This window comes from Salmo trutta, chromosome 23 (assembly GCF_901001165.1).
Source record: "Salmo trutta chromosome 23, fSalTru1.1, whole genome shotgun sequence".
Classification (NCBI taxonomy): domain Eukaryota; kingdom Metazoa; phylum Chordata; class Actinopteri; order Salmoniformes; family Salmonidae; genus Salmo; species Salmo trutta.
Window position 1 is genome coordinate 40,692,096 of NC_042979.1, and position 26,824 is coordinate 40,718,919.

At 43.8% G+C, this 26,824-nt stretch overlaps 1 protein-coding gene across 1 annotated transcript; it reads left to right on the forward strand.

Moving 5' to 3' along the window:
• Positions 1 to 725: 725 nt before the first annotated feature.
• On the forward strand, positions 726 to 26,824 carry ajm1 (apical junction component 1 homolog). The gene is made up of 2 exons (XM_029710318.1): positions 726 to 958; positions 21,386 to 26,824. The coding sequence occupies exon 2, from the start codon at positions 21,440 to 21,442 to the stop codon at positions 24,737 to 24,739; it is 3,300 nt and encodes a 1,099-aa protein (XP_029566178.1). The 5' UTR covers positions 726 to 958; positions 21,386 to 21,439; the 3' UTR covers positions 24,740 to 26,824.

Genomic DNA, 26,824 nt, shown 5'->3' on the forward strand with positions numbered 1-26,824 from the left:
TTACACTGCTGTTAGTAACCATGCTGCAGAAAAAACATAGTCCATTGGGATAAACTCCAAGTTGACACTCCATGACCAGCAGTAAGCTCATCAATCACAATAACCCTTTACATCTTGCTCTCTTAGGTAAGAAGTAAAGTCATTGTAACTATCTTCAACTCCACTATGGATGTTGTTGAACAAACACCAAGAACAAAACACACTTAAAGGAATATAGTTTGCTTTACCATGCCAATGACTGCACCTCTTCTTCCTTGGCTTTATATTCAAAGACCCTCCCCCTTAGACTCAGTCCTCCAAAAAATGTAGAGTGATACTTTAAAAGAAAGGGAATATAATGTATGCTTGTACCTTTAAGTAATTAATCAAGTTCAATAATGAAATTGATGAGCGAGATTATGAGGCAATCATTATAAATGTAACCATGTACAAATGTGGACTACAGTCCTGTCCTAATAAATATTTATTATGAAGGCTATATAATACATCTACGAAATTCATGCCTAGAATTAGAAAATGGTACTAGTTGTTATATAGATAGGCCTTGGATGAGCAGTAATAATGTAGTGCGTCAGTGTAGCGGTAGCCTAGCGTGTAGTCTGCTGTGGTCGCTCTCTCTCTCTCTCTCTCTCTTTTGCACACGCACACACACACGCACACACACACACACACACACACACACACACACGAATCGGCACGCCCCTTTTAAATGCATATTAGACGCATTGGAAGCCCCGGGTGCAGGTAGTGTGTAGTCAGTCATCCAATGTAGGCTAGATGGTGCAGAGCATACGCAGAAATCCACTAGCAGTTGAGAAAGAAGGAAGAGTTGTACATGGTTCACCGATAAGGCGGATTACAGTTCTACCTCTAAAGATGCTCGATGTCGTCATTGTGTAGCAGCATTGCGTCCCTGTCAAATATGGACAAGCATTCGCTTGGAATATGGACTAAAGCGGTAAGAGTCACGTTATTGGTACTTCACGGTTCTTTCAACAGATATCGACATAAGGAAATACATTTCAGGGGATGTAACATTCTATAGTAGTCTATCCTAAACTATCGTTTGCATCTCAAGCGTCCTCTGTCCTCGCATCCCCATGTTCTAGCGTTCATCTACTCATTGGCAAACTATGGATGCATGCTTAAGCTAATCACGGGAAGGACAGATCATCATGCAATGATTTTGAGCGCACTTCACATAGCGACTGCGTCCATACTCCATACTGGATCGATTACAATTCATTTACGTTTTAAAAGCAATTTTACACTTCGGTAGCCTAACGCAATTTGGATGTGCTTAAAATGCGCATCAAATGTGTTTGAACTCTACCATCATAACCTATAAGACCATCATTAATAGTCAGCATCTGTCCTATTCACAACCATATAGACTACCAACTCATCTGTTTTCACCGAATAGGCTACTGCTTACTGCTGCATTTTGCATTCTTATGGAGAGGTCAAATATCCTTAAATATAGCGTTCTTCATCCGCAATAAAACCATCTGGTTCCCGTCATAGCCTGTTTCACATCTGGAATTGATAACGTGGGACCTCACACCTCGACGAATTCAAAGCATGTGCAGTCATGGTAATAACCTTATCATCCCCCAAGCACGTAGCTTTACTACACTGTTACTACACAGTAACCACGTGACTGAGGGAGGAAAAAAAACAAGCTTCATGGGTTTCCCAACTGAGATTAACCTCCAGCTAAGCATGATGAAATGGCCTGCACAGGTCACGTTGTGCTGGATGCTGAGACTCAATGCATGCCTTGCCTTGCAACAAGAACAGAGTGTTATAGGGCATAATGCATTACTGGGTGCAGTCAATGAAGCATAAAACTCCAGGAGGTATGATGCCTTTTTCTTGGCTCAATGGCCCATCACTGTTGAGTATAAATTATTCCATGTTTAGGCTACAATTGAGAGATCAGTTTTAAGGATAGGTTTGTAGAAAAGGTGTGTAGCCGCCATGGTCGTAATACATCCACAGGCAGTATTGCTGTTGACCGTGAAATGATATTCGCATAAAATATGCAATATGAATAAGTACACTCAATGCCATGATTAAGGATATCGAATGGATGGACTGTGGTATTTAAGAAAGGGCCAGGCCAGCTTGCATCAGTGGCAGTGGACTAGCCTGGTCCCAGATCTTCTTGTGCTGTCTTTGCAACTCCAATGGTCATTGTTTGGCCTGGCAATAACCATAGGAGTTGGCAAGACAGCACAAACGGATCTGTGACCAGGCTAACAGTGAACAACCAGCAATGTGAAGTGACAAATGGCACAGGGCCAACATTGCAATGGACCTTTCTAGAGTAAGTGAAGTCCTACTATCGATCACTAATGGCATTTTTAGCAGATGTTCTTATGAATTAAGTGATACTTAGTCACACACACACACCACAGCCAGCATGCTTTTTTGTAGGGTGCCGTGCACACCTTTCACCATGGATGAAGAGTAGATTTCATTTGTCTTGAGCAGGGACGGATAACCGAATGGGCACGCAGGGCTGGGGCCCCCCTGGAAGTCTGGGGGGCCCTCAGAGAGCATATGGAATTACAGGAAATTAGCTTTTAAACTGCAACATTTTCTCTCAGCCTCATGGCAAAATGTGTATAACAGCAGGAAATGTGCGTATTTCCAAAAATAATAGTGAAAAACAAACAAAATATTAAATTATTTTTTGGGGGGTGGGGGAGGTCGGTGTCAGGGGGCCCCAAATGCGGTAGTCCAGCCCTGGTCTTGAGTTCTTTTTGTAAAGTTTGTTAAAATTCTTAAGTAATATTTTTATCATAATATGCCTAAGTGGTAGATGGTATTATTAGTGTGTTTCTCTGGACTCAAAGTGTCCCTTGAGGTCAGCATGTGAAAAATGATTGTTCTTCATGTACACTACACATTGACCATCCATGCCCACATGAACTCACACGTGGCATGTGACGGACAAACGCACGCACACACACACACACACCCTGCTTTTGAGTGATTCCTTATGAAACCCAAACAAAAAAAGGCCATGATTTTGGGGATTTTCATCAAATGTAATCCATAGAATAGTCCTTTGGAGGAAGGATTGTTGACACGTTTGACATTTGTATCTAAAAGCATAATTGAGAAATAATAAAAGTTGGCATATTAATTACATTTTAGCCTGACCTAGGCCTCTTTTAAGACTCCATAATGTTTCATCTGTTGATGCTACAAAGAAAAAATTGGTGTCATAAGATGCTTTACCGCTTGCTCTGTAAAATGATTTAGTATTTGGATTTAAATAAAACAATTTGTACATTAGTTTATGAATAGGAAAATATAAAAATGAATATAAACTCAGCAAAAAAAGAAACGTCTCTTTTTCAGGACCCTGTCTTTCAAAGATAATTCGTAAAAATCCAAATTATTTCACAGATCTTCATTGTAAAGGGTTTAAACACTGTTTCCCATGCTTGTTCAATGAACCATAAACAATTAATGAACATGCACCTGTGGAACGGTTGTTAAGACACTAACAGCTTTCAGACGGTAGGCAATTAAGGTCACAGTTATGAACATTTAGGACACTAAAGAGGCCTTTCTACTGACTCTGAAAAACACCAAAAGAAAGATTCCCAGGGTCCCTGCTCATCTGCGTGAACGTGCCTTAGGCATGCTGCAAGGTGGCATGAGGACTGCAGATGTGGCCAGGGCAATAAATTGCAATGCCCGTTCTGTGAGACACCTAAGACAGCGCTACAGGGAGACAAGAAGGACAGCTGATCGTCCTCGCAGTGGCAGACCACGTGTAACAACACCTGCACAGGATCAGTACATCCGAACATCACACCTGCGGGACAGGTACAGGATGGCAACAACAACTGCCCAAGTTACACCAGGAATGCACAATCCCTCCATCAGTGCTCAGACTGTCCACAATAGGCTGAAAGAGGCTGGACTGAGGGCTTGTAGGCCTGTTGTAAGGCAGGTCCTCACCAGACATCACCGGCAACAACGTTGCCTATGGGCACAAACCCACCGTCGCAGGACCAGGCAGGACTGGCAAAAGGTGCTCTTCACTGACGAGTCGCGGTTTTGTCTCACTTGGGGTGATGGTCGGATTCGCGTTTATCGTTGAAGGAATGAGCGTTACACCGAGGCCTGTACTCTGGAGTGGGATCGATTTGGAGGTGGAGGGTCCATCGTGGTCTGGGGCGGTGTATCACAGCATCATTGGACTGAGCTTGTTGCAGGCAATCTCAACGCTGTGCGTTACAGGGAAAACATCCTCCTCTCTCATGTGGTACCGTTCCTGCAGGCTCATCCTGACATGACCCTCCAGCATGACAATGCCACCAGCCATACTGCTCGTTCTGTGCGTGATTTCCTGCAAGACAGGAATTTCAGTGTTCTGCCATGGCCAGCGAAGAGCCCGAACCTCAATCACATTGAGCACGTCTGGGACCTGTTGGATCGGAGGGTGAGGGCTAGGGCCATTCCCCACAGAAATGTCCGGGAACTTGCAGGTGCCTTGGTGGAAGAGTGGGGTAACATCTCACAGCAAGAACTGGCAAATCTGGTGCAGTCCATGAGGAGGAGATGCACTGCAGTACTTAATGCAGCTGGTGGCCACACCAGATACTGACTGATACTTTTGATTTTGACCCCCCCTTTGTTCAGGGACACATTATTCAATTTCTGTTAGTCACATGTCTGTGGAATTTGTTCAGTTTATGTCTCAGTTGTTGAATCTTATGTTCATATAAATATTTACAAATTTTAAGTTTGCTGAAAATAAACGCAGTTGACAGTGAGAGGACGTTTGTTGTTTTGCTGAGTTCATGAATACACAAATATGAAATTGTTAATTTGGCAAATTTTCCAATATATCGTTGAACATAATGTACTCTATGGGCATATCAAAGTTCTCAATCCTTCTCAACTCATAACCAGTAATACATGATGTACTCTAACACCTTAGAATTAACATAGGCCTAACCTCTTGGAAACCCACGAAGACCATGTGATCTTGAACATAGCCTCACTGTACAGCTGTGATGATTTATTTTTCAGTCATTCATTCCTTCATCCATGTTGGCCTAGATATCACTGTCTCACACATAACCCAGTACATGAAAGCCCTGATATTTTCCCCTGTAGCTGGCCATGTCTTTATGTTCAGCTCTAAGGATCATGGAGCACTGGCGATGTTTGGTTGACTGCATGGCTAAATTAAAATGGGCTCCATGTTGCTAAGTATCCGTACCATTTATTTGAGTACAGCTCAGTTGCTAATGGTTAGCCGCTAGCCTGACTCACTAGGCCAGCTGAACTGCCTTGTGGGCTGGAGTATGCCATGTAATGTGTGTTTCTACAAAGTGAAAAACATGGCCTTCTGTGTCCTTCGACCCTACCCTGCTGTGGCTTAATAACAATGACACATCCCCACTGTTTACAAGCTTTATCACTGGGCAAAATGTTTCCATATCAGGGGATATCTTTACATGACACATTTTTGATATTCTACAGAATACAGACCATTTCCAATGCATATTTTACATTTGTGGATTTGCACCATTTCCTGACAAATTCTGACTCCAGATGTGTCTTTTAGACATATATGATATTGGGATTACTCTGAATATCACACATGGACATTTCCTGTGGCCGGATATAGACTCATTCAATATCCTGAGATATGAGACATCCTATGTTCTCTCTTCATGTTGACAAATACTGACTGTATACATCGCATATCTTGGTTTTCTCAACACATTCAAGATATGAAGCTAGATTGATTCCAGATATGCTTCTCTTGGTTGAGGTCCATATCTGGATATTGATATGCTTTTTGATATGCTGAAAATAAGGAACATTTCTGATGCATTTCTGAGTTTTCAGCACATGCTCAATCCATATTTTTGCACAAATTAGTTTTAAATTCCCGTTGGATATCATACATGGTATGGACGGATATTGACTTATTAGATATCTTCTGATAGGCCTATGTGGACATTTTATTACTGACAGTAAGCCTACAAATACTGACAGTAGGTCTACATAGTATATTTTCTCAGCACATACAATACATATGCTCTTGACTGAGGTCCATATCAGGGTCTTGATATGCATTTTGATTAGCTAAATAAGGACAAATTAATTTGACCAATATGACATTCATATAATTCTTTCAGACACTAGCTGTAATGTTTGTTTTCCCTCTGGATAAAGACGTGTACAAACCACAAGCTAAAAGCATTGTAACTGGTAGCCTAGCAACAAGAATCACATATTTTCTGCTGTGGAGTTCCAACTGTCATTTTTTTTATTTGGGTGCCACAAATCAGTGTGTAAAGAGTGTGTGCTCAAACTGACGACTGGAGAAGAAACAAAGAAGTGAGAAGCTGTTCAGAAAATACCTCAAAGAGGTTAACGCTAAAGTGAGTAGCTAATGTGAGATGTTTTATTTATCTTAGTAACTAGAATCAAGAAATGTAGCTAATTTGGCCAGCAGCCAGTAGGGATAGCTAGCTATCTAGACTTGTTTGGGAAGTAAAAGCTAACTGGTAGCCTAGCTAGCTAACAAATAATGAAATTGCCTTCCCTTCAGGGAAAACCATTTTTACGTGACAGCTAACATTTTAAAAAGTTTAGGCGTATTTTTGTATTGCTAGTTAATATAAGATAGCTAGCTAGCTTGTTCCAGTTAGTTTCTCGTCATGAGAAAGCAGGTAGATAATGGTTATGTGAAATGACAATATTTTCTTGCAATATCGACACAATTTGGATTCATGTTTTATGCATTGACAGTTTGGAGCGGATCACAGACCAACACTACCACCACGTTGGATCTGGACTGCGAGGGACCATCGCTGACGACCCATTCAGCATCCATCGTCCATAACAAACAGGGCAGGCAGGGGGATTGAGGCTGTGCAACTTGTATTTTCTGTTAAATAAATAAAATACAATTTTAGCAAAGATTGGCCTACGTTTGCATCTTTACAGAAAACGTGTTGTGATTGGAGCTCAGGATTTGCTATGCTGCATTTTTTAAACACAAATAGTGGTACTTTGGAAATATTTACTTAGATTAAATATGACGATGTTTGCCTTTCTGTGCCTTGTATAGTCTACTACTGAATATGGTGCAAATGTATGCTCAGATATATCACCTTCATGTGAAGAAGGACTATGATTTTTGGCACCTGAACAGGTCAAATAATTTGATGCGGATGAATAGTACATATCATGTAAGGATATCTGTAGAAATTATTATTTTGGGGGGTGGGGGGGTTTCCAATACTTAAATGATCAGGTAATGATACATTTCTGAAAATATGTGGATTTGTTCATGCCTAAGTGTAAAGGCTTATATATGCATCTAGTGGCGCAGCGGTCTAAGGCACTGCATCTCAGTGCAAGAGTCATCACTATAGTCCCTGGTTTGAATCCAGGCTGTATCACATCCGGTCGAGTCCCATAGGGCGGTGCACAATTGGCACAGTGTTGTCCAGGTTTGGCTGGGGTAGGCCGTCATTGTGAATTAGAATTTGTTCTGATTTGCCTAGTGAAATAAAGGTTAAATTGTCAGGCGGTGGGTGGAGCTGGTGCATGAAGTCAGGCGCAGGAGAGCAGAGATGAGTGAACAACGCACTTTACTATAGAAAATAGCACAAAGTAACACAACCAATGTGCGAACAATGCCATATAACACAGGTGAACACAGCACCCGGAACAAACCAGCCGGAAACGTACCAACCCTAACAATAAACAAACATACACAAAGACATGGGGGAAACAGAGGGTTAAATACATGACCAGTAATTGGGAAATGAAAACCAGGTGTGTGGGAAACATAGACAAAACCAATGGAAAATGAAAAGTGGATCGGCGATGGCTAGAAGACCGGCGACGTCGCCAGCCGAGTGCCGCCTGAACAAAGAGCGGAACCGACTTCGGCGGAAGTCGTGACAGTACCCCCCTTGAGCAGCGCGCCGACGTCGGCCTCGGGGACGACCCGGAGGGCGAGGCGCAGGGCGATCCGGATGGAGACGGTGGAACTCCCGCAACATTGAAGGGTCCATCACGTCCTCCACCGGAACCCAGCATCTCTCCTCCGCACCGTACCCCTCCCACTCCACGAGGTACTGAAGGCCCCTCGCCCGACGCCTCGAGTCCAGTATAGATCGAACTGAATACGCCGGGGCCCCCTCGATGTCCAGAGGGGGCGGAGGAACCTCCCGCACCTCAGACTCCTGGAGCTGACCAGCCACCACCGGCCTTAGGAGAGACACATGGAACGAGGGGTTAATACGTTAATCGGGGGGAAGCTGTAACCTGTAACATACCTCGTTCAGTCTCCTCAGGACTTTAAATGGCCCCACAGGACCTCAGAAACCTACCCACATCCTGGTTCACTCTCTCCACCTGCCCGTTACTCTCGGGGTGAAAACTCGAGGTAAGGCTGACCGAGACCCCCAGATGTTCCATGAATGCCCTCCAGACCCTCGACGTGAACTGGGGGGCCCGATCAGACACTATATCCTCAGGCACACCGTAATGCTGGAAGACATGTGTAAACAGAGCCTCCGCAGTCTGTAGGGCCGTAGGGAGACCGGGCAAAGGGAGGAGATGGCAGGACTTAGAAAAATGATCCACAACAACCAGGATCGTGGCGTCACTCTGTGAGGAAGGAAGATCGGTCAGGAATCTACCGACAGGTGCGACCATGGCCGTTGTGGAACGGGTAAGGGTTGTAACTTACCTCTGGGCAGGTGCCTAGGAGCCTTGCACTGGGCGCACACCGAGCAGGAGGACACATAAACCCTCACGTCCTTGGCCAAAGTGGACCACCAGTACTTCCCACTAAGACAGCGCACCGTCCGACCGATACCAGGATGACCAGAGGAGGGTGACGTGTGGGCCCAATAGATCAGCTGGTCGCGGACAGCAGATGGAACGTACAGATGCCCAGCTGGACACTGGAGGGGAGCGGGCTCTGTACGTAACGGCTGCTCAATGTCCGCGTCCAGCTCCCACCTCACCGGCACTACCAGGCAGGAGGCCGGTAGTATGGGAGTCTGATCCATGGGCCGCTCCTCTGTGTCATACAGCCGGGACAGTGGGTCTGCCTTTACATTCTGGGAACCTGGTTTGTAGGACAGGGTAAACACAAAGCGGGTAAAGAACATGGCCCACCTTGCCTAACGGGGATTCCGTCTCCTTGCTGCCCGGATGTACTCCAGGTTACGGTGGTCAGTCCAGATGAGGAAAGGGTGTTTAGCCCCCTCAAGACAATGTCTCCATGCCTTCAAGGCTTTAACCACAGCCAACAGCTCCCGGTCCCCCACATCATAGTTCCGCTCCGCCGGGCTGAGCTTCTTCGAGAAGAAAGCACAGGGGCGGAGCTTCAGTGGCGTGCCCGAGCGCTGAGAGAGCACTGCTCCTATCCCAGCCTCGTACGCATCCACCTCCACTATGAACGCCAAAGAGGGATCCGAGCCGAGGTAAACAGAGCCATTAGGTGCCCAAAAGCCCTGTCCGCCTCAGCCGACCACTGCAAACGTACAGGACCCCCCCTTCAGCAGTGAGGTAATGGGAGCAGCCACCTGGCCAAACACCCGGATAAATTTCCGGTAGTCTTTGGCAAACCCTAAAAACCGCTGCACCTCCTTTACCGTGGTGGGAGTCGGCCAATTACACGGCTGAAATGCGGTCACTCTCCATCTCCTCCCCTAATGAGGAAATGCGTTACCCTAGGAAGGAGACGACCTGCTGAAAGAACAGGCATTTCTCAGTCTTGACGTACAGGTCATGCTCCAACAGTCGTCCAAGTACCCTGCGCACCAGGGACACATGCTCGGCGTGTGTAGCAGAGTATATCAGAATGTCATCGATATACACTACTACACCCTGCATGTGCAGGTCCCTAAAAATCTCGTCAACAAAGGATTGGAAGACTGATGGAGCATTCATCAACCCGTACGGCATGACGAGGTACTCATAATGCCCTGAGGTGGTACTAAACACCGTCTTCCACTCGTCTCCCTCCCGGGTATGCACCGGGTTGTACACGCTCCTGAGATCCAGTTTAGTGAAGAAGCTCGCCCAGTGCATTGACTCAATCGCCGTGGCGATGAGAGGTAGCGGGTAACTGTACCTCACCGTGATTTGATTGAGACCTCGATAGTCAATGCACGGGCGCAGACCTCCCTCCTTCTTCTTCACAAAAAAGAAACTCGAGGAGGCGGGTGAAGTGGAGGAACGAATGTACCCCTGACGCAGGGATTCAGAGATATATGTCTCCATAGCCTCCGTCTCCGCTTGCGACAGGGGATACACGTGACTCCTGGGAAGTGCAGCGTCCACCAGGAGATTTATTGCACAATCCCCCCATCGATGGGGTGGTAATTGAGTCCGCTACACACGCCGAGCATGTGTCCCTTTGTATACCCCCCGAATATGCCAAATGGGCATATTCGTTGGGAATGCGCATGGTGGAGACCTGTAGTAGTGTATATCGATGACATTCTGATATACTCCGCTACACACGCCGAGCATGTGTCCCTTTGTATACCCCCCGAATATGCCACGACTGTCTAGGGCGCGAACTGGGAAGGGCATATCCACTGGAACAATGGGGATCCCTAATCTATGGGCAAATGATCTGTCAATGAAATTCCCAGCTGCGCCTGAATCGACGAGCGCCTTATGCTGGGAATGCGGGGAAAACTCAGGAAAAGTAACGTTCAAACACATGTGGGCAACAGAGAGCTCTGGTTGAGCAAGGTGCCGGCTCACCTGGGTTGACGCGAGAGCGCCCTGCCTGCTGCCTCGACTCCTAGAGGAACCTCCCCAGCACCGACCGGCAGCATGCCCTCTGCAGCCACAGATGGTGCATGAAACGGAACCTCCTCCGGTCTCCCTAAGCGCAGCACCTCCCAGCTCCATGGGCGTTGGAGCGGTGGTGCTGGGGGATGGAATCGACAGACTCCGATCTGGACGTCCGCGGGTAGCCAGCAGGTTATCCAACCGAATGGACAGGTCCACCAGCTGATCGAAAGTGAGGGTGGTGTCCCTGCAGGCCAACTCCCGACGGATGTCCTCGCGCAAACTGCAAACCTCGCGCTGTCGTTCCATCCCACACCAGCGGCCAGGGTCCGGAAGTCCGAAATGCCACAAAGCAGGACTACATGTATTTTTAGATCTCGCCCCCCCCCCCCCCCATCAATGCACCGGAAGCCGTCATAGGGTGTATCATTCAGCGTGCAAATCCCTGACCTGCCTTCCTCCTGGGCAATTATATGTGAAACACATCTCACTGTCCTAGAAATGCCTCAGATATGATGAAAACAAGCCCAGATTCCCCCAGGGTGAAATTCCCCTTGAAGTGGGGTTATGGGTATCTGAACTCCAAACATTTTGTACAACATTTAATAACTGAACAAACTGATTTGAGCTCTTTTGAACATATAGAAAATGACACATATGCCAATAAAAGGCCCATCTGGAATGTACAGTGCATTCAGAAAGTATTCAGACCCCTTTTCCAGATTTTGTTACATTACAACCTTATTAAATAAAAACATTTCCCTCATCAATCTACACACAATACCCCATAATGACAAAGCGAAAACAGGTTTTTAGAAATGTTTGCAAATTAAAAAAATGAAGGGAAAAAAAGGAAGTATCACATTTACGTAAGTTTTCAGACCCTTTACTCAGTACTTTGTTGAAGCACCTTTGGCAGCGATTACAGCCTCGAGTCTTCTTGGGTATGACGCTACAAGCTTGGCACACCTACAAGATTGATAAAGGGGAAAGCTTGTAGATTGATAAAGGGGGAAAAACCAATTTAATCCATTTTATAATAAGGCTATAATGTAACAAAATGTGGAAAAAGTCAATGGATCTGAATACTTTCCGAATACACTGTATAATTCTGAACTCCTTTCGAGGACAAGTCCATTGACGCAGTCAGCATGAGTGATCACTAGGACAACCAGATGTAAAACTGATGCATTGCACCTTTGAGGATGGGAAACTCTGGAACAGAAGCATGGCTGAGGCCGCCACACGCCACGCTTTGGAATAAAAACTATGTGGTGGTTAAAGTAAGAAGATGATTGGATCATGAGCTTGCAAACCTATACAGATGGAGAGAATATGAGATTACGTCAAGGTTGCGCCCATTAATATGTTGTCCCTTTGTAAGAGATGTACCATTTGTATACCCCCCACATAGCTTCCACTGTAGTACACAGCACAACAGCTTGTGCTATCCAGCTCTCACAGATAGAAAGGCTGAAACACACTTGTATTGTTGGGCCGCATATCTACATACCTGGATTATCACTGCTAATATATAAAAAATGTATTATCACTTGACTATAAAGAAGGTCCAAGCCTTAAATTGGCCATTGAAATGCTTTCAATGGATATACCGTACATTGCCACAGTATGACAAACCTGGCGCCATAGTGATATTCTGTAACGAAGAACCCGGTTTTGGTGCTATTGATTTTACAATGAAGTGTGGTTCAATCTCAATATCTGACTGTTCTATTTATACACTTTCAGTGTTTCCTCAACCACTCTGTTGCAACTTGCCATCCACCTAAAAGAGCTCGGATGTTGCATTGGGGTGTCTTTGCGCCACGCCTGGAAAGCAATGTTAGGGGAAAGACTGGAGTGGCGTTGGGTGCCTTTGCTCGGCGTTCTTAGTGGGTTTGTTTAGATGAATTCATGCAGTACCCGGGGCCTCTGGCTGGATTAGACAGATTAGAAAGTGGAGGGGTGGATTGAGTGACAGGGCAAATATTTGGATGGGACGAGCCTCCGACGGGGCAGATAGAACGCTGTCAGGGAGTCTGATTGCGATGGAATTAACAAGACCAGTTATGGGCTGCAGAAATGGGGCAACTGGGGAATGAGATGGGGGGATAGATAAAGAGAGAAAGAGGGGGGCAGAGAAAGACAGGGATATGGTGATGGAAAGAGAGAGTGAAAGAGAGAGAGGCCTTTGGCAATGCATGGACTGTTAGGCCACGAATGACATCTCCACAGATGACGCTTTCGTAGAAAGACCATCCAGTGTGTCCTCTGCGTGCTTAGCCCCAAAATCAACGTTAATCACTCATTCTCATCTGTTGTTACCCAGCCAGCGGTGACACAAAGCTGTAGCTCTTGTGATGAAGACAAGACAGGCATTAGCTAATGCCTTAGATGTCTCAGAGTATCAAGACGACGAGATGATGAATGCGTTGCATTGCTGTTCTGACGCATCCATTCACTAACAAAGGTGATAAGGGGGTTGAGGTTGATGTACTGCTTATAATAGAGCATCTCTACTCCAAGCTAAAAGTTCTCTATCAAGAGATCTCTATGTGGGTGATTCTCATGAAACACAAAACATGTTTGTCCATAAATCATAAAAATGGTATACTAGTTGAAGTTTACGTTAAACTATAATATTTATTATATACAAACACAGTGTCTGTGGACATGTATGTCATTAACGTAATACTTTTTCAAGTTCCTGTAAAAACCAATCAGTTTTTAAATAAAGTTTTGTTTACCCACGATGCATCATCTAGTGGAGTAGTAGAAGCTAAGTTAGTTTATTTATATGCCTTCAGAATTAGGTTATTATTCTCAAACACCCCCTTCACCCCACTTCTCATTACCGAAACAGCTAAAAAGTCAAATTTGGAAGAAAAAAAAGTCTGATTTCATTTTATTAGAATTTCATTTGAAAAATGTATATTTTCAGTGTTATGTTTAACTCAGGCCTTTTCATTAGGGAAACAATGTTAAAAAATACAAAACATGTATTTGTTTTTAACTTTTTTGGACTGTTACATTAATGCAATTATTTGGGAAATTGTGATAGGACATTTTTTTTTAAATGAGACCTCAGAATGATAGTAGCCTTGCATGTTAGACTAGTCAACAAACTACTGATATCATGTAAGTTTTGATAAATTAGAACACTGTGTGTGTGTGTGTGGTGGGGGGGGGGTGTTGAGACAGCAGATGTCTTTTCGATTACAAGTCATGCTTCACAAATACACTTTAGAGTGACTGCCCACTAGGCCCCCTGGACAGCTGTCGCAGTTAAGTGACATATTAAGCTCTGGTGATTGAACATTTCCCCATCCTGTATATGAGCCTAGCTCTTCTAAAACTGGTTCACGATCGAGTGGTACCTTTTCAGAAAGGCTCTCTCTGCTTCTCAGCAAGCAGTTTGTCCACTCTGTATGTGGACTACAGTCATCGTAACATCATGTGTTGTAATATTGCATGTGAGATGGCTAAGCAGAATGACAACCAGCTGGAAGATGTTACACATCAAGACAGAAGTACTTCTCCGACTCACAACTTGACAAGACAGTCATACTGTAGCTGTGAAGGGCCAAGCTCATTGACATTACACGAGGCCAGGGGGGACTATTCTTGAGGGCACGATGTCACAGAAAGCTCCTATAGAGAAATACATGGTGTAGAACAGACATGGTTCACTGTCATTTAGAATGAAGAAGTGTCTCACCTCGATACATTAGCCTACATTCATATCTGCATAATTCTCTGCACACCTGCTAGAGAAGCTGCAGGTGCAAAGAAGTGACTGTGGAAAGGAAATACTCCACACTACACTACATCTTGCTGTGTTACCATGGTCAGAAGCTCAGACACTCAGGAGTTTTGATGAAAGCCACTGAATGAAAAACATGTCTCATTACAGTCTGTGTAATGTTGGAGGGAGATTTCCTGTTCCCAGTATCTGCAAAGCTCTGAAAAGTTGTACTCCACTGAATAAGCCCCAGGTGTTATTAGGTAAATAAAGGTTTAGTTGTGTTGTTACAATGGCAAGGTTGTGGGTTCAATTCCCACAGGGGACAAGTATGAAAATGTATGCACTCACTACTGTAAATTACTATTTAAAGTGTCTGCTCATGTGCATTTGATGATGGGTTGTATGGTGGGTGTGGTGAGGAAGAAGTCCCAGGTGTTCCATTGTTTAGGTCCCCCTGAGTCAGGCTAGAGGTCAGATGAGGTTTAGGGTGTGGTGTTAGAGGGAGGGGTGGAGTGGCTGTGATTTGTCACCAGGCAGACCAGCATGGCCAGATGGTCCTATGAAAGATCTGACAGGAGGGAGCCAATAATAGGAGGACATTGGAGAGGCACTTATCAGCCTTCCACTGATGGGACTCCTATAGTGTCCTCACAAAACATCCCATTGCACCATTCACTTGTTTTTTGCTTCTTTCAAACGATTCCCACAAAATAGAATTGCATAGAATTGCAAATTCCCATACGACGAGGAAGTACTGCTAGTCCTTATTGTGCCCCCACTGTTTTGTACACAGTGAAGGTCCAGGTCATCACACTTATATAGATAGACAGTATGTTGTAATTGTGAGCAGGGCTTGGGTTCTATGCCATTCACAGGGCTGGCCATTGTGCTATCTTACAAATGGGCGGGCTACACAGGAATTGCTGGAGAGCCAGGTCTTTCATGGAGCGGGCCTGTTACTTTGACACTCAGCTCATTTGGCAGAAAGAGGTTAAACAGTATGCAAGGCTGCAGATTATTTAATACACAGTGGCACCAGACAGAAACATGTGCACGAGGAAGTGATGATGGAGGCTTTCAGATCCCACTATTAGCTATCCGCTGCTATCTCATCATTGTCATAGTAACTAGTCAGTGCCGCCCACTTGTAGCGTTTTTTTGCAGTGTTAAAATTAATTACCTGCAATTCTACACATTATGCCATGGTGTGTAAAGACAATGTTGCACATTTCTAGGGGCGAGAATTTCCTGCAATTCTACACATTTTGCCACGACTTATGCCATGTTCATATGATATCTGTGTGCAAGTGACTAACAAAATCAATGGGGGCCCCCTGCAGGCCAGGGACCCTGAACACATGCCCTGCATGCCTGGTCGGTAATTTGGTGATAATTAGGCCTAGTACAAGGTTTAGATAGCTGGCTAGACTAACTTATCTTTAGATATTTTTTGACATAGCTAGTTGAGTGACTACCATAACAAGTGGGAAACTACTGATCCACTACCACATTTCAAAATGGCACCTTGTGTATTCAACTTTTCTAATTCAACAGGGGGGTCGTGGCCCTACGCACAGCTCAATGTCTGCTATAGGAAGAGGCAGCTTTGTAAGTAACTGTCAAGTGGTGGGGTCGACTTTGTTTGGTCATTTTTTCGAGGTTAAGTTTCTTACATTCTGTCCTCATATTCATGAAAGCACAGCTGACATCTTGTTCAAAATGCAGGCTGCTAAGTCTAAATTTGGCCAAGATACAGTATATGAAAATATTTGGATCTTTAAAATTGGGGGGAGCTGCTACAATGAGTGTCACTCATAGCACTTTATCTTTCCAGATGTGTTACAAAGCTCATCAGTGTCTAGTGGATTTGAATGAATGGTCTAACACAGAAACAGGTGAAGGCCGTACTACTATGGTTGGCAGGGGAAATGCTTAGGGAGACTGAATGCTCCAAGTGCACTAGTCTTTCAGTGTTACACATTCAGATGGATAAGGGGCTTTCATTGGAGCCATTGATTTGACTCCCTGGCTTTGAATCGTTACAGCCTTTGCCTTTCAACAGGAACGTGATGCCTCTTGGGGACTTAAGGGCTGCTAGTGTCTTCACATACTGTAGTAGCACACAGCTGGGTTCAGCAAGTTGTGGAAGAGACCATACAAACCTAGTCCTTAGCGCGTCCATTCTGGGCTGTGTTTTCAGCTGGCGTTAAGGAGGCGCAAGTGTCAAACGCACGTTAGTTTGCATTTTCGACCCGTTAAAGACAGCGATCTGCTATTTTCGACCCGTTAAAGACAGCGATCTGCTATTTTCAAAATGTTGCGCAAGGATTAGTAATTGACCTGTCTTATAGCAGCTCGTTGGCTCTCAGATGGGAGGGGTGGAACTATTTGAGGTGTGTCCTTAAGAACATGATCCAGAGTGCTAATTTCAGGCAGCGCGTCTTGGGTTATTTAATACCAACCAAAAGCTGGTTTTAGTGGTAATGCGGTTGGTTTTGGCATGAATTTTGACATCGGAAACGCAGCCTAACCAGTCAGGACACACACTGCCCATATGCACATGGAATAATATGCTTTTGGTGCTTGTATAATTCGTATTTAGAAACTGCTACCCTTACCCCAGGCCTACTAGAATGAAGGCTGGTTCAACAGCATTGGCTAGTGTTTTTTTTTATCTTGGCGATATTCTGATATCATTACATTTCACATGTATTTATTGTTGTAAAAAAAAAAAAAAAAAGTGTTTGTTTTTCTTTTAATTTATTACAACCAAACATAGAATGATTCACCTTGGTTTTATGGTGACACGTATACAATGCAACTTCTGGAGTTGTGTGAATGGGATCTGATCTGTAAAATGGTTCCCATTATGTTCATGAAACATTTGGGAGCAGGACAACGGTGAGTGGACATTCTCCCTTTCTCTTTATATTGGATCCTTTTCCAGCTGTGAAATGTTTGGATGTGCGTGAAACCCTCCACCGTCTGTGTTGTTTAAATATTAAATGCCCACATGGAGAAATGATGGTGCCTGTAAGTGTGATATTTAAAACAAGTTGTTATTTCGTTTCTGTAAGCTATTTAACAAACCATATCGGACTGACATTGGAATTGGAGTTGATTCCAAGGCAATACATAAAAGACCGCAAATACACAACTTGAAGCAACTTGGAGCACTATCTGATTGGCCAACTTGTTTATTTATCAAAATTCAGCCCTTTTGCACCAATGCCAGCAAATCCACCGATAATTGTGGTTGTGAAAATAGCACAAATATTTCTGACACACCCCCGAACCAGTAGCTCTACCGCCAACGCTTAGATTTACCATTGCGTTAGAGGTTTGTTAAAATAGAGCCCTCTGTGTCAATGCGTAGGCCTATTTCTCCTTCCATGTGCTGAATGACGTGAACATCTGCTGAGTTCGCTTTACACACCACTGCTTGTTCACAAAAGTGACATCACTGCATTTCTTACTAAAGCTCTTTGTTTTACGCGGTCCCTTAAGATTGAGAGACAAGGCTCTTATTCATATCTTCGCTGTTTAGTTTGTTAGCTTGTTTTTCAAAATGTTTGTGTCACATGCTGTTATGGGGACAATACTGTACAAAGAATCTGCCTGCATGAGCTTGGTACAGACATGGTTTCAATGCGGGTGCATTTAAATGTATCCATATGGCATTGAATACATGTTCAGCAGCAGACCACTTAGTCCTCTCTCCCAAAATAGAATTTTGGAACGAGCAGGTTTGTTGTAATAATTGGCGAATAGGGATGGTGCACATGCCAGATCAGCGTAGCGATTGTATATGAGCCGTGTAGAGAATTTTGCTCATGAATGAACTGCACAGCCAGGAAGAATCTTAGCTGAATAATTCATGTCCATCTGCGCAGGCAGAGGTATGGGCAGGTAGACTCAGCTGGTACCTGCAACCATTCACACACATTCACACGATCACGTCAGATGTGAAGACCCCAATAAAGCACAGTGCCGTGGAAGAGAAAGGTGGAAGGAGAGGCCCAGTAGTGCTATGATAGAGTAGTAATAGAATGAGCTAGACCTTAAAGGGATACATCGGGATTTTGGCAATGAAACCCTTTATTTAGTTCCCCAGAGTCAGATGAACTCATGGATACGATTGTTATGTCTCAGTATCCAGTATGAAGGAAGTTAGACGTAGTTTTGCGAGTCAATGTTAACTAGCGCTAGCAAAATGACTGTAAGTCTATGGTATCAACTAGCATGCTAGCAGTTACCATAGGCTTCCAGTCATTGCACTAAAGCTAGTTAGCAACTTCCTTCCTGGAGGGGTCCGGGGGTAGAATCTGAGGAAGATATGTAACTTGTTGTAACTTGTCACTCTGATGTTAAAAGCGAGTCTTAGCAGAAATTAAAACAAAAAAAAATAATAATAATTGCGGTGGCGGCAACTAATTTAGTGGAAACACTGACGTCACTACTAATACTATTACAGTGCATTTCTCTCTCCTTGCCAACTGTGTCTCTGTCATTCACTTTTATGTTCCAGTTGTGCTGAGCCATTTAAAACAGGGCGAGATAATCCTGTTACGAGAGCTGAGAATGCATCCTTCTTCCCGCGCTGGCACATGCAGCCGTATTCATGAAAGATCACGTGGGGATTCCGTTGTGGATCGGTGTGATGCATATAGGGTTGTTATAGACATTTTTCTTTGCAGAGGCTGAGTGCTGTCGGCCACGTGATGGTCACGTGATCTTGAGGGATCATGAGAAGCCGCCAAGTGAGACTCACCACGGACTGGATTAACATAATCCTGTAGGGAACGTGTGTGATGCTTGATGGTCTTCATTTACATATCCCTGAGGTTGGACCAGAAACACAAAACAATATGAGCATCTTGTTCCTCACACTTGAGCGTGTTTTTAATGAATGCCGAAAACAGTTAACCCTTAAAGGCTAGAAAGAAGGGGGGGGGGGGGGGGTTGGTTTAAGCCTCCCTCTCTTGTAGACAGAGGACAGCGAATTTAACCCAGTTTTATTTTTCATCTTGTGTGTCACAGTAACACAGTTGCAGCTTGTGGTTTGGCTGAAGGCATTAATAGGAGGTACATGACAAGTATTGTCTTATTTATCATTTAGCCATCAGCTTTTTCTGTAAGTCTTCACCTTACAGCAAACATTAATGCTTTTAACCATAGGTGTATCATGTGTATCATAGTGTATCATGCTTTTTGATGTGCTGGTGAGGCATTTCAGGTATATCTAGATGCTGTCTCTCAATGAACTTGTACATTATACCAAAAACAATCATGTGTCCTTTAGGTAGAATAATGCACCTTGGTTTGCATGTAGCAGCGGTAACAGTTTCTGGTTCCCTTACATGGGGCCCCATAGGAGTTACAGAGCTGGTGTTGTTGCGGTGTTGCTATGTTGCAGGTGCCCATATGAACGTACAGCGAATGTTTCACTGCATATCTGTCTAGACTGAGGAAATGGATTTAGCACCAAGCTGTGGGAACACCTGCATTTACACATACCCTAATATGACTAGACCCCCATTGACTGGGAACAAAGGTTATCTGTAGGTCAAATCCTTTCAACATGCTATGCTTCCAAGTATTTAATTAAATCATAAATCCATTTTCTTTGTCCGTTTGTCCGTTGTCAGATAAATTAGGAATGTTAGTGAGCTCAGTACTATTTCAGGCGTTTGTAAATCGATGGTGTACTTGCACTTTGGTGTACTCTTGATGTCACGGTTGTTGTCGTTAGTAAATGAGATTGTTGTCCCGTCTCTGGCAGTGGCAGCTTGGTCCCTTGACATTTAGCTAAGACAAGATGAAGTGAAAAGCCTCAAGAGAAACTATTTTGAGCCTTGAATCCATTTCTTGCTGTTCTGCTGTCAACTGTGATAAGAACAAGTAGTTGAGAAAAGTGTTTTAATGAAGTTGTGCAAATGGAACGTTTAGTAAGAGAAGTTACATCTTTTGAAATGGAATATTTACAGTTTAGGAATATACAGCAGTTTATATTAATCTAGGGATTCGATAAAAGTTTATAAAACAATCTACATTTATACACAAAATATTCATCCTTTATGATAATGGCAAAACAGTTGCAGATGTAACACATTGATACCATTAATGTTCCATCCACACGGCTTTGATATTAGTCATTACGTAGTCATTACAGGCCTGTTATGAATCAAACCTACTATGCAATACTCAAACAGAAACATTACGATTAAAATGCATGAAGAAATGTTTACTAACCCTCTTATTATTTACGTCTATGGGGTTTTAACTGGCATTCTATTTACAAACATCCTTAACTCATCCGTAACTCATTTCATCTTATTTTGGGATTTGACAGAATTATTTACGCTGGTTTATTTAGTGTGAAGCCTGTGTGGGTGTGTGTTAGCGTAAACAAGGCCCAGTTAGATAGACAGTGTTGACTGCTTGCTAGATCTCCAATCAGTCTATCTATGGGGATCAGGATTAAGATAGCTCTCAGTGTGATTCTCCTGTACACCGTGGGCAAAACGTGTTGAGTAATGTTTTATTTTAACCTTAGGGCTAGATGCAGTGTCAACAGCAAATGCATGTTTATCTAGGATATCTTTGATTTACCAGTAGAGATTTTCAATCTGTGGTAATTCCAGTTCTTTGTCTATGTGAGTGTACTATATAATGGTCCCACGTTTTACGTCAAGCTCTTCACCCTCTACTCTGTCAATCATCCTTTATGAATTTGTATATTCAATACATGTGATGCATATTACATTGCACACATGAACATGAATTTTGCTTACACATGTTTCTTTCTTTTTACCTCTGCAGGGAACGTCAACCTTAAATCAACTTGATGGGGAAAACTAGGAGAGTCCCTTTAAGATGACACGCACAGACCCGCCTGACATACTGGTATCGACTGTGTATAAAGATATAAAAGTGTTCCCTGTTTCTTCGCACTCCAAGTCCTCCCAACCCCCCGAACAATGTGATTCCCCAAACCGAAGCACACTGGACAACAATCAGGATAACAAGAGGCACTGCCGTTCCTTTGACTACAAGTCACTGGAGTACCCCAAACACCACACGTTCTCAATGGAGCACCCTTACAGGAGGGCTGATAGGCATGCTGCTAATCCAGACATGGCCTGGAATGCCTTGGGCCACCAGCAGGGATACCGTTTTTCTGCACCAGACATTTTCAGCCACAGACTGACCCCTCAGCCATTGGTCTCAGACATGGCTAGTGAGGTGGTTGTTCCAGTGCAAAGGAAAAGGACCAGGTCAAAAAGTGCCCCCAGAGTCCAAACTAACCTTACCCCTGTGTCCTTTGAGGAGTCCCCTTCCATGGGGAGGAGGGGTAGGGAGGCCCGGAGGGCACCCAGGGACCCTAACTGGAGACCAGAGGTGTCACCACGTAGGGAGTGCTCCTACGCCGCAACCAGGGCACTAATGCATGAGGTGCATCCCATCAAGCTCCAGCCACAGAGGAGTGATGCTAGCCGATATTCACCCCTCTATGTTGCTGACCATGTAGAAGAGGGAGGGCCGGACAAGCCAGCCACCAGCCCTCACGTCAGGTGTCGGGTGGACATCAAACCAGATGTGGCTGTCTTGCAAAATGCTGGACGGAAGCCTGCTACACCCAGAGTTGACATACCTTGGCAGAGGTACCCTAGTGGAGGAAGCAGGAGCCTGACAGTACCTCGCCATTTCACCTTCTCAAGGACCTCAACTCCCACTGACTCTTTTGGTGGTGAGTATGGGCAGGCATACCAGTATTCCCGCAGCATGCCAAATAGTTACATTCAGCCCATGGAGATGCCTCTGCAAAGAATGCCTTCCCCAGGTGATTACTATGGCAGGGAACGCAGGGCTCATTCCAGCCCCAATGTGCCAACTAAATTATTTTATGCAGACGACCCTGGGAGGTATGTGGCCACAGCCCCTCCCCAACCAAGGACTTACTATCAGGATGATCGCTATAGTATGCCAAGTCAAAACCTCACTCCCAAAATGCAGTATGTACAGGATCCAAGGACCCGCGTGGTGCATACTGTACCAGCCCGATCCTATTACACAGAGGTAGAGCCTTACCCATACCCAGTTCAAGCTGCATATCCGAAAGCCTATGCAGCAAGTGAACCAGGGCCATATATCATTCAGACCCCGCCGGCAAGAACATTCTATGGAGATGATCTAAGGACTTATCAAATTCAGTCTGTTCCCCCGCGGATATATTACGCAAATGAGATGTATACACCTTCACAGGAGCATCACATTCCAGCAAGGGCATATTATACAGAGGGGCGTCGACATGCGCGAGTCGTCCAGCCTCAACCAGATGACTGGTATGGCTCTGAGGTGTCTGGTTATTCCACCCATCACCCTGCCTCATATGGCTCTCAGGTCACACCGACCAGAGCTGTTAGGCAAGAGCCAGTGCTAACACCATGGTATGCTAACCCATGCATTGAGCCGCCACGAATCAGCACTGATTCCAAACCTTACTCGAGGTCTTGGGATAATATCCTCAACTCCCGTGTGGAGAGGGAGCAGCCTATTCCAGTTCAGCGGGGTCGGAGTTATGAGAATCTTATTGCCCAAGCAAAGCGCACTGCGTCCGAAGACGACAGACCACAGCCAGTAGTTGTCAACCTTTCCAGTTCACCGAGACGTTATGCAGCCTTGTCTTTGTCTGATAACTCTCTAATTGACAAAAGCCCAACATCGGAGTCAGGGAAGACCACCTCTAGTAAGCTCTGGTTCGTCGCCCCTGAGATTACCATCACTGATAATGACATTCGACCAGGCAACCTTAACAAGTTCGAGGCACGAAGAGCCAGCTGGGATGTGCTGCACTCTAAAAGTGCTGTGGTTCCAGAAGCTTCTCAGCCAGACACTATGTCCTGCTCTGTGGACTCTACCAAAGAAAAGACGCACAACAGCGCCTCTCTACAGCAAAGCCTGGAGCAACTTGATGAGCTTCTAGCTGATCTTGTTACTGACTACAAACCCCCTGCCACTAGGAGGCCAAGTGAGGATTTGCTGGACCAACTCAAGAAGCTGATCGATGAAGAAGAAGCAGCATCTCTGTCCAGAAAGGGTTCAAAGGCAGGGTCAGAGGAACCACCCTTGGACAAGCAACCCACCTCTATAAGAATGAACCCTGATGCCCTTCGAGATATGGACTGCAGCAGTGATGCCCTGAGGAGTGCAGATGAGTGCTCCCCAGACCAGAGCCCAGACGAGGACGACAGCATGATGTGCTCAAACAACAAATGCCGACGGACAGAGACCCTATTCAATGCTTGCCTCTACTTCAAATCCTGCCACAGCTGCTACACTTACTACTGCTCCCGCAACTGCCGCAGGGAGGACTGGGACATTCACAAAGAGAGTTGCCTGTATGGCCGAATCGGCAGCGTGTGCCGCCATATCATCAAGCACTGCCGGGAGACTGTCGAGGTCCACAAAGCCTTCTCGCGCATTGCCAAAGTTGGCTTCCTTTCCCGGGGAAGGGGAGTGCTCTTCCTGGGATTCCCAAACCCAGGGTTGTCCGGTAACTTCCTACAGTACGGCCTGGAGAGCCTCCAGATGTCCCCGACTTACCTGTCTCTACGGGAGCTGGACGGCTTCAAGGACAACCTGGGGGAGTATTGCAAGGAGCTCCAGGAGGCAGGCAAGGACTATGACCCAAACGAATGTTTCCTCTTGAATGTATCCATTGCCGTCGGCGAACAAATGCCTGACGGACCTTCACCAAGGAATCAAGCCCCAACTGTCAGGAAATATGCCAAGGTGGCGCTCGCCTCCTACAGCCCGGAGAAGAGTAAGGTTCACAAGAAAGAGAGGGATATGGAGACGTTGATCCTCACGCCACCCCCTGGAATGGCTGACATCGACAATGAGGGAGAGGAGGGCAGGAAGGCCAGGGAGATCTGCTTCATCAACATCCAGCGGGAGCTGCGAATTCGAGGGGTTTTTCTACGCCACGAATATCCAAAGGTATACCAGCAGCTCTGCGAGTTTGTGGAAAGTAACAGGAGGTTCACCCCCACAACCATCTACCCCATTGACAAGAGGACTGGTAAGCAGTTCATGTGCATGATCATGGCTGCTTCTGAGCCCAGAACACTGGACTGGGTAGGCACCCCCCATCTCCTCGATGACATTATTTAAGTGCACCTTTGGTTGTACATATATATGTATAGAAATACATATATATTGTTATACATATCTATATATCAAGCCTATTTATTATAAATGTTTATAGATATGTATTTTACTATTGAAAAGAGATATATTCATGTCTGTGGGGTCAGTATTATTCATTCTTGGAATATTGCCTGTCAGATGCGGATATGAGTACAATAGGCTCCATTATTTATTTATTTTCATCTTTGAACTTAATTCACCATTTAGTAAATGTATTCACAACATTAATCTTTTATTGGTGCCAGGTCATTTTCTATTCCATTATTCTGCATTATTCTTTTTGGGGTAGGATTTTTGGTAGTAAAACTTTTTTTTGTATTAATTAAACATTTCTAAATGCATTTATTTGAGGCTAAGTAAAAAGTGACTAAGTAAAACGTGACTATTTTTCATATCTGATTAAAGTGGCATATAATGCAGAACATTTTAAAACATGTATTATTTTCTTAGCTACTCAAATACTTTCTATGCAAAGGAAAATGCTTATTGGGATAATTTCCACATTCTAGTAAAACTGTTATTTGCGCTTGATAAAAGGATACAGAATTACTATTTATATTATATTATACAATATTATATTATATTATCCAGTATCCACAGGACATAACTATCCTTTTAGAATTTCACATATTTTATTAACTCTAACAAAAATAAACAGTTTTTGATGTAATTGAAATGAATGACATTAACAAAATACAATATTTTGGGTGGATTTAAACTAGTTCCTCAGAATGCTCAGAAAGACACTGTTTAATGAAAAAAAGGAAAGCTGTGCAAATCTAATCCTCTTAGAAAGGGGTTTCAAAGTCTCACTGCTTAGATTGGTAGTGCTGTAAATTGTTACCTTTTTCCTGAAAGTGGTTTTATTGACGTGAGTTTCAATATAATTAATTCAATGGTGCTTTAATGTATGCTTGGTAGAATTACTGGAGCAATAACGGACTTGAAGATTAACGTAAAATGATTGATATGGTACCAGTCGTGTGTTATACACAATAGGTGTTGGCTTGTACTGTTCAATTTGAAACACTGTGAATAGTAAAATAAGTCAATCATTCATCAACTTTAGACATGGTTGGTACCGTGGAATCATGCAATCTCATATAAGCTAGTTTATAAATTGCTATTTTTACATAATTTACAGAGCATAATATATATGAATTAGCGAGCGAGATTTGCAACAGTTATTGTCCTTAGAAAAAGGTGAGCCAGGTTTGGCAACAGTAGCTGTATGGTATGTAAAGTTTAAATGCTTGAAGAAGTTAGTTGTGTATTTGTGCTGCACTAGGTTGATTACGTGTGTGATATTTTTTTGTATGAGAATGAGAACCTTCAAAAAGAAAAGGGGATATGAACAGCTATGTTGTCTCATAATTATAATTTTATTTAACCTCAGTTTGCAGATTAAAATATCAAACAAAACCTCAGTATCCAGGAAATGTTACAAAGATTTCTCTAAAATGTTATTTTAGACAGATCTCTTTGACAAGGGACTTACATACATATATATTGTTTCTGGGTGAAATTGAAAATTTTTCATTACTCTATGAATTCTACAGTTTATTTTAAACCAATGTTCAGTATCTACTGCTCTTTTGAGCTCAAATATCTGTCAGCAGCAGGTTTACATAGAGTTCATTCATATCATAGCTCAACAGTTTCTGAGGAAGGACTATTGTTTATAGCCTGTAGCACATATTTCAGATATACTTGTTTGGCTGACTGGATGTGTACAGATGCAATGAGAAGTAACTGACTGCATGTAATTGTATTTTTTCCCCCAGCTTTATCATAACCTCAATGATGACAAAATACAATAACCTGCTTGATGATTTGATATTTAAACATGGTTGAGAACTATTATACTATAGAAAAAAATATTGATATTTTTTATTGTGTCAGCCATTCAAGTGAAAACAAGGAAATAAAGAGACCTCAAATTAAAAATGTTTAGAAAATGTTGTTTGTTGTATTTTTTCTACTTTCATCATATGTATCTGAGTATGTGATATTTATAAAGCATATCTAATAAATGGAATGGGAACACTG